The sequence below is a fragment of the Mercenaria mercenaria genome, chromosome 19, assembly GCF_021730395.1.
Source record: "Mercenaria mercenaria strain notata chromosome 19, MADL_Memer_1, whole genome shotgun sequence".
NCBI classification, from domain to species: Eukaryota; Metazoa; Mollusca; class Bivalvia; order Venerida; family Veneridae; genus Mercenaria; species Mercenaria mercenaria.
Window position 1 is genome coordinate 18,339,324 of NC_069379.1, and position 13,449 is coordinate 18,352,772.

The 13,449-nt window shown below is 35.6% G+C and overlaps 1 protein-coding gene across 5 annotated transcripts in view; it reads left to right on the forward strand.

Moving 5' to 3' along the window:
* Window positions 1–7,753: 7,753 nt before the first annotated feature.
* Window positions 7,754–13,449, forward strand: part of LOC123541692 (perlucin-like protein) — a 28,993-nt gene continuing 23,297 nt past the window's right edge. For 2 of the 5 annotated variants that reach the window (XM_045327221.2, XM_053531415.1), the window contains exon 1: window positions 7,754–8,022. In XM_045327221.2, coding sequence (XP_045183156.2) covers window positions 7,956–8,022 — 67 coding nt within the window. In that variant the 5' untranslated portion in view covers window positions 7,754–7,955. The remainder of the gene's footprint in view (window positions 8,023–13,449) is intronic. The other 3 variants (XM_045327222.2, XM_045327220.2, XM_053531414.1) reach the window with 3 other exon arrangements.

Here is a 13,449-nt window from a genome sequence, read left to right on the forward strand (position 1 = left end):
CATTTGCAATGCTTTCTTAAATGGCTTAACTTAAACTTTTGTGTTTATAATGCCTGACACTACATAAAGATATACCAACCACAAATATTTATTTCTTCTTTTTAATCAGAATTGTTTAAGTTTTGAGAGAAATAAAATTCGTCTCTATAATACGATATACTAAATTGCCGGTTAATTGGCAACAAAATTGAAACAATATGAACTCCTATTGCTTATCTATTCATTTATAAAGCTCCTAGCCTGTAGCGGCAAGTGATTATGTGTTTGCGACCTGTGCAGACCATAATCAGTCTGCACATGCATGCAGTCTGATCATGGTCTGCACTGTTCGCCATTCAGTCAGTATCCTTTTGGTAAACACCCTTTTTAACAGTTAATGGTACTGTCCAAATTGAAAGACGGACGATTTCATTACAGACATTTAGCAGGGTAAATGTTAAACATCTGAACAGCAATGAACGGATTGCAAAACACTTATCAGTGGAATGTGTGAAAAATATCATGGGAATAGAAAGGTAAAATGTGCCAATATATGCAAGGTGTCCTTACTCACAGGTTAAAATAAACTGAACTTAGAAATATGGAAATGAATCAAAATGCCATCAACCTTATCATGCTAGACACGATTAATGTTGCCTTTGCGACCAGTGTAGATCATGATCTACACTATTCGACATTCAGCCAATATTTTTTTGGTAAGTACCACTGTTGGTAAGTACCACTGTTAACAGTTATTGGTACTGTCCAAATTGAAAGATGGACAAGTTTATTATATACATAGAGATTTAAGCAGGTTAAGAAATAAGAGCAAAGAAATCCTTGATTTTTAGTACAGATTGTAAAGATTGTACTTCATAAGTAAAAATGTGTACCAAGGAGTACACGATAAATATTGGCTTTTATTAGTGTGAAATGACCCGTCCACCCCCTCACTATGACGGAGACAATCTATGGGATGCCGCCTCACTAAAACTGGCTGTCGCATACAACTAACTGCTCCAATTGTATTTAAAATCCACATCTACATCAAAAGACATAACTTACTGTTTCTTGAATTGACAGGAAAATGGTTAGAGAAAAGGACAGTTACAACACCTTAACATTCAACCTGCTTGCGAGTTTACCTTTGTGACCAAGCTCAGCTTGCAAATATGTGCAGTCTGATCATGGTCTGAACTGTTCGCTATTCAGTCAGTAAATTTTCAGTAAACACCTCTTTGGATAATATGTGGTACTGCTCAAATTGAATGATGGACCAATCTATTTTAGAAATACAGTAGGGTAAAGGTTAACGATAATCAAGCCCTGATTTTATTCCATCTTTGCAACTTTCCTGTGTCAATTTTATAAACTTAAAATAGACAACTCTTGATTCAAAATATCACTTTGCAACACGGATTACTTCCCTTGGACTGTAAAACATTTGCGTACAAAAGCGCATTATGGACAGTTGTTACTTTGCAACCTATTGTGCAGCGGCCTATTTTGTAGTGGCTTTAAAATTTGGAAAATATCCAGCTTAAAAGATGGGACTTTTTTCTAATTTTGAGTTACTGTTGTCATTTTGAAATAGAAAAAGTGGAAACTTTAAGGCTAAAATACTTCTTTTCCAAGCATTTTTGAACTGCATTAATATAAAGGGGGGGGGGGGGGGGTCGCAGTTAGGTGTCTGCGCAAAATGTTTTTTTATTTTCTCTTTATTTTATGACAATATACCTACATGTATTAAGTTTCATTCACAAGTGTTACTGTTATCAGTTTTGACTTACTTTTATAGAAATTCACATTTAAAGTGGGTGGGGTAATTTGACATGTAACCAGCCAGGAACACAATCTCCGCCGCGTTTTTAAAAATGGTTCAAACTTTTTACCTGGAACTTTCGTGATAAAATAAGTATGTAATGGACATTTACACAACATGTTGCGTTTTAAATTGTCTTGAATACTTTTTTCAACACAGAGCCACAAAGTGGCCTAATCAAATTTACTGATTTTCAATGGACGAACTTCACCAAAAATCTAAAACATTTTTTATTAGTTGAGATATTTAGGTGTTATTTTTAGCAGATATTGTAAGCTAAATAAACATTAAAATGACAATATATCTGCACACTCTGATTAATATTGGAAGAGTGGTACACTCTCAAACTAGGGAAAAGTGGGTGGGGTAAATAAACATGCGAAGCTAAACATTCGAAGCAACACAACTATAGGAATAATAATTTTGCAGTTCAAGAAATGGCCTCAGATTATCTACTTCTATCTTAATTATGCCCGTATGAGTGGTGGGGGCATATAGATTTGGTCTTGTCCGTGCATCCGTGTGTCTGAGCGTCCGTCCGTCGCCCGAAGTTCTTGACGCACCTAGCTCAAGAAGTATTTTATATAAATTGATGAAAAATTGCATGAGTTTTTATCGTGATATGTACTTGCCTACCTTTTATTTTTCTACGGTCTCTACATTCTTTTTTGTCTGGCTCCGCCCCTTCTTTCCAGAATTATGGCCCCTGACATAGTCAAAAACACATATTTTCCCCGTGTGACACGCCTAGCTCAGAAAGTATTTGATATAAATTGATGAAACTTTGCATGAACCTTAACCATGATATGCACTTGCGCACCTTTTATTTTTCTACGGTCTCTACATTCTTTTCCCAGAGTTTTGGCCCCTGAAATAGTCAAAAATGCACATTTTCACGTTGTGATGTGGATAGCGCAAAAAGTATTTCATATAAATTGATGAAACCTTGCATGAATCATTATTGTGATATGAACTTGAGCATCTCCTATTTTTCGCCTGACTCCGCCCCCTATTTCTAGAGTTATGGCCCCTGAAATAGTCAAAAATGCACATTTTCACCTTGTTGTGCGCCTAGCTCAGAAAGTATTACATATAAATTGATGAAACCATGCATGAGTCTGCATGATATGAACTTGTGAACCTCCTATTTGACGTCTGGCTCCTATTTCCAGAGTTATGGCCTCTGAAATGGTTCAAAATGCACATTTTACTTAATGACGTGCCTAGCTCAGAAAGTTCGATGTAAATTCATGAAGCACTGCATGAGTCTTGATTATGATGTGACCTTGCACACTTGGCATTCTTCTTGAGAACCTTAGCGCTTATTACAGAGTTATTGCCCTTAAAATATCCAAAATAGTGGATGTTTTGTTTGTGATGCTCATAGTTCAAGAGGTATATGGCCTAGAATGATGAATCCTTTGTATAAAATGTTTGTTGAGGCTATATCCCCTTAAAACTGCAAACATGAATCATTGTAATAAGCGCTAAGGTTCTCAAGAAGAATGCCAAGTGTGCAAGGTCACATCATAATCAAGACTCATGCAGTGCTTCATGAATTTACATCGAACTTTCTGAGCTAGGCACGTCATTAGGTAAAATGTGCATTTTGAACCATTTCAGAGGCCATAACTCTGGAAATAGGAGCCAGACGACAAATAGGAGGTTCACAAGTTCATATCATGCAGACTCATGCATGGTTTCATCAATTTATATGTAATACTTTCTGAGCTAGGCGCACAACAAGGTGAAAATGTGCATTTTTGACTATTTCAGGGGCCATAACTCTAGAAATAGGGGGCGGAGTCAGGCGAAAAATAGGAGATGCTCAAGTTCATATCACAATAATGATGCATGCAAGGTTTCATCAATTTATATGAAATACTTTTTGCGCTATCCACATCACAACGTGAAAATGTGCATTTTTGACTATTTCAGGGGCCAAAACTCTGGGAAAAGAATGTAGAGACCGTAGAAAAATAAAAGGTGCGCAAGTTCATATCATGGTTAAGATTCATGCAAGGTTTCATCAATCAATATCAAATACTTTCTGAGCTAGGCGTGTCACAAGGTGAAAATATGTGTTTTTGACTATGTCAGGGGCCATAATTTTGGAAAGAAGGGGCGGAGCCAGACAAAAAAGAATGTAGAGACCGTAGAAAAATAAAAGGTACGCAAGTACATATCACGATAAAAACTCATGCAATTTTTCATCAATTTATATCAAATACTTCTTGAGCTAGGTGCGTCAAGAACTTCGGGCGACGGACGGACGCTCAGACACACGGATGCACGGACAAGACCAAATCTATATGCCCCCACCACTCATACGGGCATAATTAAGATAGAAGTAGATAATCTGAGGCCATTTCTTGAACTGCAAAATTATTATTCCTATAGTTGTGTTGCTTCGAATGTTTAGCTTCGCATGTTTATTTACCCCATCCACTTTTCCCTAGTTTGAGAGTGTACCACTCTTCCAATATTAATCAGAGTGTGCTGATATATTGTCATTTTAATGTTTATTTAGCTTACAATATTTGCTGAAAATAACACCTAAATATCTCAACTAATAAAAAATGTTTTAGATTTTTGGTGAAGTTCGTCCATTGAAAATCAGTAAATTTGATTAGGCCACTTTGTGGCTCTGTGTTGAAAAAAGTATTCAAGACAATTTAAAACGCAAGCTCTGTGTTGAAAAAAGTATTCAAGACAATTTAAAACGCAACATGTTGTGTAAATGTCCATTGCATACTTATTTTAACACGAAAGTTCCAGGTAAAAAGTTTGAACCATTTTTAAAATCGCGGCGGAGATTGTGTTCCTGGCTGGTTACATGTCAAATTACCCCACCCACTTTAAATGTGAATTTCTATAAAAATAAGTCAAAACTGATAAAAGTAACACTTGTGAATGAAACTTAATACATGTAGGTATATTGTCATAAAATATAGAGAAAATCAAAAAACAGTTTGCGCAGACACCTAACTGCGACCCCCCCCCCCCCCCCCCCCCCCCTTTACTGACCAGTGAGCCATAAAATACGGTCTGTTATTTGATACTTATCTATAAATTAGTATAAGTTCCAACGAAATCTGAAACGTCAATACTTTTCTATGTTGACGTCCAAAAAATATATAGGGCCTGCGACGTCATTTGTGACTCCAGTTTCATGTATGCCATTGCGTTTAAAAGTTTTTATACAGGAATTTGTAGCATTCATATAGAAATAATATACACTTTTGTGAATGTAAAATAAAATTTTTATATTGCATCTAGAAATGGGCACTCCATATTTCTCGGAATAATTTTCCGCCCATTACGTCGCCGAGTATCCGAAGCATATTTCCAGCGTATTTTCTCAATTCTTATACAAATCTAAAAACCAATAATTATTCCAAGATAGAGACCAGTTATAACTTTCTTCCGTTTTATGCTATAGCGCAACAATTGTTTATCATATAAAGAAATAAATTTTGTTGTTGCGCTTCGTCATGTGACATCTTTAGCCTGCCGAACGGATTCTGTTGTTTCTATGATAAAAAAGAGTGAAACACCAGTTTCAGGACTCAAAATTTTGAGACGAATATGGTCCAAAATACACACCTTGTGCGACCTGTACCTTATTATCTGCAAATGACTTGCCTAAAACATATGTATATTTATAAAGCGTTCCACCATATTTGTAACCATGCACTTTTTTCCACAAATTTAAGCTAAACCTGGATGGATGGATGGATGGATGAATGGATGACCATTTCCATTTCATCTGAGTTCCAGTATTTCAGGTAAGATTTTAGACCCGGCCATCTACATGGAGCTTCAAGCATTACTTTATTTTACACAGTAATTTCTCGAACGCTCGAGTCCTTCATTCTATAAACATTATGAATAAACATTATGAATAAACATTATGAATAAACATTTGAATAAACATTATGAATAAACATTATTGAATAAACCTTATGAATAAACATTATGAATAAACATTTAAATAAACATTATGAATAAACATTATTGAATAAACATTATGAATAAACATTTGAATATAAATGCTTTTACATTACATCTACCTGTTGTACTAAAACAATCGTACTAGACCATAATACGAAACAGGTCCCTGTCACTTATAGCCCCGCTTATAAACTACGAAATGTACCTTAACCTTGCACTTTTTAGTAGAGGCTCATGATAGTATAATTATTGAAAAGCAATGTATGACTGGCATTTCTGGATATGGAACACTCAATTCAGTGGACCGTGACGACCGCCAATCAATATCTAGTGACGTCATAGCAAACAATTATGAATTTTTTATTAAAAAATACAGGTTTTCTGAAAGGTGTGATCTTCGATACACATAAACAATCAGTACAAACTATTTTTTATTTTAAAGACTGAAGGTCAAACATTCTTTGAAGTAAGGATGCTTTATTATATTTTATTTCCTCTTTTGCTAAAAGGTCCAGAAACCAATTTAATTGCCCAAGAAAATAATTCAAAGTTTTCTACATATTTACTTACATCATTTATTTTAACCTAAGATATATTTTGTGTAAAGTATATCAAACCCCTATAAAACTGTATCTTTATTTTGATATTATTCAAGTCAAATCAGCCAATTTTATCATTTTTTAGACATTGGCATACACACTGGAGAGTGCTAAAAATGATCAGCTCGTATTCGTGTATTTATAATCAAACTTAAGTCTATCGCGTGATAAAATTTCACTACAGCGCCTCTACAGTCTTGTGGTAGAGCATCAATTTCGATTGTGGGAGGTCGTAGGTTCGTTCCCTGACTAGGTCATACCAAATGGTCTCACCTGCCACTTGCTAGGCGGTCAACGTTAAACTTCCCTTTCATACACTTGTGACGATAAACTCGATCAGAAATGAAATGTAGAGAGTGACAAAAATAATTTACAAAATAAAACTTTTTTGCGTTCTTACAAAGGTTCTTGTCATATATTTGATTAATTATCTAAGCGTCAAGCGGCAGTCGTAAAAAGCCTTTCTGTACTTGACTTCGGCACTATTATGTTTTCATCTGTTGTTAGGCTATGGGGTCAGTTCTTACCTCTCAAGAAAAGATTTAGACAACAGAATATGTAAGAGGATCCTTTTGAAGCATAGAAACCATGTAAAATAAAAACATGCACGTTTTTCTCACGACAGGCAGTAGAAAGTGTAACACCCTTTAAGCCCCCTAGCACCGGTTTGAGCGGAATTCTATTACATAGATATTGAATGGTCTCCCATGATCCCAAAGGATCTGCGTCTGGTATTATTTTGCTTTGTTGGACTGTATACATCCAAAGGGTATTCTTAAAGATTTTATCAGAGATCCATTTGCGCATGTTCTCCATGCCTTTAAAAAATAATAAGTTAGGCACAAGTGCTTCCCACGTATATTCCATTTACCTATCGTTGAACTACATTCTTTAATTTTATAAAATGCTTTAATAAAAGGTAGAGGGTTTTACTAACAGCGCCGCAGATTCATATTGTGAAGTGTTTAAAATGCTACAAGTAGAAGAGATCTTTTTAAAAGTAAATGTTAGAAATATAACACCCTCCCTGACGACAGTTCTTTTCATGAAAGCAGTTAGATTGTCATTTATTAGATTTCATTGTAAAATGATATTTTAATAAAGAAATAATATATACCGACAAATAATAAAGAAATAATATTTACCGACAGACGAAACCATGTAATTGTTAATTTCTAGGACTTCGCCAAATTCTTACCGACCAAAAAGCTGTTTACCAGTGTTCATAGTACTTTTTCACGTGGGAGTTAACAGTAACACATGAGGTTATACGATTTAATAGATAAGTACAAATGTATAAGAGCTTCAATTAGCTTTGTACTATATCGTCACGTATCTGATTCATACATCTGAAAATCCTGTTATAAACGGAAGTACTTAATTGTACAATTAAACATTTAGGAGTTAAGTAGGTGTATACATATGTATGCATCTCTTATTCTTCAGTGTGCATTTCATCGCATGATTTTTTTAATGTTGATAAGTGAGATTTTCTTTTTTATTCTGTTCATACAAACCTAAGCTGTAGCTTCGTATTGTATCAGTTTATGTGCATCTCGACTAAATCATACTACTTGTTACTTTCCGATAACTATTGAAAAATGAAGATGCTTTTTATAAGTGCGTATTTTGTTACATTTATTGCGAACGCTTGGATATATTGCAATGGTCAGTATTTTTAAATTTCATATCAATTTGTCAGTGAGTTTATTTGTACCATTCACTACCTAGAGTTGAATTAATGACATTTTTTATTAACGCTATTTCGTGTAACCGGTTGCAAATAGGGTGAATGTGAGGCTGACATGCCCCAAACACATTAACGTACATAGAATACTGACCGTTCAAAGGCGGTATCACAATTTTCAACTTACATTTTTTTCCTTTCCGTTTTATTTTGTTATGTATGTTGTCTTGTATGTAGATGGGCTACTTTCATCTCCAGCCCGAATCCACCCTATCTAATGTCATATTGCTTTCACACAATTAAATTTATAATATGTGTTTGAAGCACTCCGTCTGCTATATCTTTCCACTACAGTTTCTATATGTTGGTGGCCTGCTTTCAATGCTTCCAGGAAGTCTACTCTCACTTTTAAGCTTTTGAATAATTTACTTATTATCTTTTTGTGCTTCTTTTTCGCTGTCAAGGGCATAATTCCAAAAGCAATGAAATCTACAAAACATAGATATTAAGATGATGAAGTGAAAGAACCATGATTACTGTTTTGAACAGCTTTTTAATTATATCCTACTTCGTTCTTAAAATATAGGGAGGTGAACTCCAAATTTCCTAGAGTTATCCCAGTGCTACTTAGAATACAGTTGTACATCACTTAGAGTGCCAGAATTATTAACTCTTTTTTTAATAGTTTTATTATCATCTTATTTCTAATTTTGTTCTTAAAAATACAAATTAGAGAGAATGTAGTGTTAAAGAAAGAACCATTATCCTTCCTTGATTAATTTGAAAATTTTGTTCTCTTTGCCTTACTGTTATGAGCATAATTAGGCCTATATTGCGAAAATGTATTATAGAGATCTCGCACTAAGGGTGATTGGGGTGGGGCAATGGGGGCCACCAGCTTAATCTTCCCATATTTTCCCCGCAACATTTTTGGACAACCAATGGGGCCGTCTTATCAATATCGTAACTTTACGAGAAACTTGCGAGGTCCATTTCTCGTAAGTTCCGATTTACGAGAATATTTATGATTCTCGCAAACCGTCTTATCAACGTCCTCGTAAGTCCGCATATCGCAATCCTCGTAACTTTCTCGTAACTTTCTCGTAACTGGTTAAACACAGTGACGCAGTCTACATTTTTTTTAACGTCGTGTAAATAAAACGGGCACTTGCTTAGTAACAAAACAACCGGCATAATCTAAACATAAACATGTAATAAAATTTATGAATCTTATTTAATAAGCATATTTTATAAAAGTTTTCTTCGGCGGAGAGATAAATGTTTAAAATAAATGTGTTCCAAAACAAAAACAAAAATATTCGCACCGGAAAACTTGTTAGTTGAGATGATGTTCAAGTGTTCATATTTCGTCTGTTTGAATTCGGACTGGTAAAAAAGCAATTTCTATGCGTACATCATATTCAGAAGATCTGACGTTGTGTAAAATGAACAAAGCACAGGGTGTAGTTCTCACCTGGGATAAACATGTCACTTTTTTCAAAACTAGTAGGAAGTAATTGTACGGATGTGTAGCCTATATTGATCGTCGATTTGTTTTCTGATCGTCCGAGAATTGGTTTATCGTGCGCAAATGATAAAGCATGTTTCATTTTTAAATGATCTGATAATATTTAAAGTAGATATATTTTACAATGATTGATCCTACCATAGAAATTTACAAACAATTCGAAAAATCGTGATTTGTGCGAGTCTGGATTGTGCGTTGGTGTATAATCTGAAATACATTTTCATCTTAATCACAGCCATTTGTATATAATTGTGTAACGACAAGGCATTAAGTCATCTTTTTATCAAACAAACTATAATAATTTCATAGCCTTTATTTTACTAATGTCATAGCAATTCCCGGCGTCGGTTCGTTACTCTCTTTCTTATTCCGTAATATAAAAAGCCTAACATAAACATGACATAGGCATAATACAAAATTGCACAAACAATAACTCACGCATTGTGTACAGAAATACAAAATACAATATCAACAGTATATCTAAATATCTTTTACCACAACTGAAGTGAATTAAACAATTCAAAATGATTTGAATTTGAAGTAGGCCTAATAGTATATGTTAGATTTACCATCTTACAATTAGGGGTAGAAATAAAATCTGGAAATTAGATCCCTGGAAAGTAGATCGTAGGAGTAGAAAGACTGTTCTGAGGGCCGAAGGAATTCGGCGGTGAAAAATGCAAAGGGATTTAAAAAAAAAACAGACCAATGTATTTCTTTCTCTCATTCAATCTCTCATTCAGACACGACGATTGGACATATTAAAAAGAAAAAAAACAAACATGACAAGTGTGCACAAAGACTGCATGGACAAACACAAGGATGAATTGCCTCTGGAACCTACGTTAATATCTGTGATATTATGTACATTACCGTGGATCCCCGATTCAATAAAATAGCAGACGATACAAACATAACCCTCGGGAACCTCCGTTAATATTCGTGATATAACGTACATTACCGAGGATCCCCGATTCAATGAAAACGAAAGAATAGGCGAGCGGATCAGCGACGCTCAAAACCCCTAAAGCTTACTGGGTATCGTTTTGAAATGTTAAAATAAAGATATAAGTCATCAATTACGATATTTTTGGTTTACTCCGAGCTACAGTAAAATGCTAATGTCTGTATTGTGAATTTGGATGACGAAAACGGCCATGTATTATGAAAATTTAAAATCATCACCAAATTTCTTTCTTAATTTTTCACGGGAATGATACCTCCAGATCTTTCTAGAAAACTCACTACTCTCACTCAAAATCTTGGAGCCATCATTACCATCACCCGCCTTATACTTCCTTTACATACGTGTATTCCCTAACTAAATCTCAGTTTTTCAACGGTCTAAATACGGAAACGCGCCTTTTGTGAAAATTAACTTTCATTTCCAAGTAATAATGTTTATTTCAGACAGAACTGTTATGTGAAAATGATACAAAACAAGACATTTAAAACTGACTGCTGAACTGAGACCTATGCATGTATCATTGAAGACTTTATATAAAATTTATATATGTGCCATGAAAGAATGTATAAAAGTATGGTTCCTTGTTACGGTCTGAGTATAGTATTCTGGATATTAATAAGTGTCGCGCAGACGAATTGTTATAATTTGTGTAAGAAATAAAGAAACTATTGATGTGTATAGGCGGTCAGGAACATACCCTGAACATAACTTGAGGCAATTTTCGGACATTTGGGAAAACCATAGGACAGGCAATGGAGCTGATGTACAAACTTAAAAACAGTACGATTTTTTTACATAACCTGAAATGATTTTGGCCCTATTAAATGCCCTATAAACTACAAAGGATACACCATTGAAAAAGATCCGATCTATCACGGCCCAATTTGCAAGATTTTCAAGTCCCTCTGGGTAATACATATGAGCCGCGCCATGAGGAAACCGACATGATAGTGACTTTGCGACCAGCATGGATCCGGCCAGCCTGCGCATACGCGCAGTCTAGTCAGGATCCCTGCTGTTCGCTTTCAAAGCCTATTGGAATTAGAGAAACTGTTAGCGAACAGCATGGATCTATGTTGGTTTTCTCATGGCGCGGCTCATATATGCTTAAAATAACTATGAATATGTAGAAATATACACAAGATAATGTACGGTACCATGTTTCCATGCATTGCGTTACACCAGTTGCTTGGTAACATTAATGAATGGTGTCTCCGAGTGGTAAAGGTCGCTGACTTCGAATCACTTGCCTCGCTGTGGGTTCGAAACATCACGTGAGGATGTTGTCAGTATGGCTTACGGGAGGTCAGTATTTATAATTGTCCACCAGTTCTTAAAAGAATGCCCGGATGGGCACCTGTGATTAATTATTGCATGTACTATTCAGAATATTTCTGACAGACATACCTATCTTACTCTGTCGAAATACTTGAAGTTGACAGGACAGGTGTACAGAAACAGTGTGCTAGTTTCTATGATTTCAACTAGGGACGTATATTTTGCTCGCAGATGAACAGTTTGTAACTTGAATTCATCAAAACAATAAACATAAAGTAGAAAATGTGACATTAGTTGTAAACGTGTATATTTGCGATTTGATCTACTTTTTGATCCAAATTTCAGACTTGGTCGCGATTTTACGAAAATAAACATTCCGGCCTTGTTTCGTACAGATCATGACGAAATGACACTTATGGCTGTTTCCTTCCTAACCTAGTGATAACAAAAAACTTCCCATACTTCAATACAGGTTCAAACCCCGGCTTAGTATGTAAATCATATGAATGAGCATCTTTTTCACTTTGACTTCGACTCATCAACAGAAAAAACCTCAAGTGTCATATGTTAAAAATAGAAAATATGTCTGTGAAGTTAGGTTTTTGTTGTTGTTTAATTCACACCGACAATTATAGGTCATATGGCGATTTTCCAGCTTTGATAGTGAATGAAGACCCCAGGTGCCCCTCCATGCATTATTTCATCATAAGCGGGCACCGACCTTCCGTAAGCCAGCTGGATAGCTTCCTTACATGAAGAATTCAACACCCCGGGTGAGGCTCGAACCCACGTCGGTTAGAGGTAAGTGATTTGAAGTCAGCGACCTTAACCCCTCGGCCACGGAGGCCCCCTGTGAATTAGAGTAGGAGCAAGTGTTCTATAGTTTTTAAGAAGAAACTTTTCAGTCTAAGGATCAGTGACCCTGACCTCCGACATACTGACAGGTAAAAAGTATAGGTCATTTACATTCAATTTTCCAAGGACGTTTAAAGGTTGTAGGCTAAAGGGTTCTTCAGATATTGGCCGGAGAACATTTTCAGTCTAGAGGTCACCATGACCTTCAAATAACTGACCCGTAATGATCATTTGATGACGACAGGATATCATATTGTTGTTCTAAATCTGTCAGCTGCAGCACTCTTCAAGTATACAGCAGACAAAGTTTTCAGTCTCAACGTCCTTGTGACAACAGAAGTCTACTTACCACAGACAATTCTATAAAGCTTAGCGTCAGTAGGCCAACGCACTCTTGAAATATTGGTCGGAAACTGTTTACAGTCTCAAAATTACTATGAACGTTATTCCACCGATCCCAACAACAGTAAGGGTCATCTGTTGTCTACAGGTAATAGTCCCATGAAATTTGACTACTGTAGGCACAAGTATTATCTAGTTATTGACCAGACAAGGCAATCTTAAAGACAGCTGTCCGCCGCCGCTGTTATAGATAGTGAAAGGGCTGATGGTAATGGGTGGAAGCACTGACGTTGTTAATTATATGACAACATCTATGAATTTGAAAATTCTTCAAGGGGTTTTGAAGATACATAGCAGACCCAAAATGAAGGCTCAAACCTTTGACCTTGAGTTGTGACCTTGACCTTGAGCCAACAATGCTGACTCATAAGTTCTTAC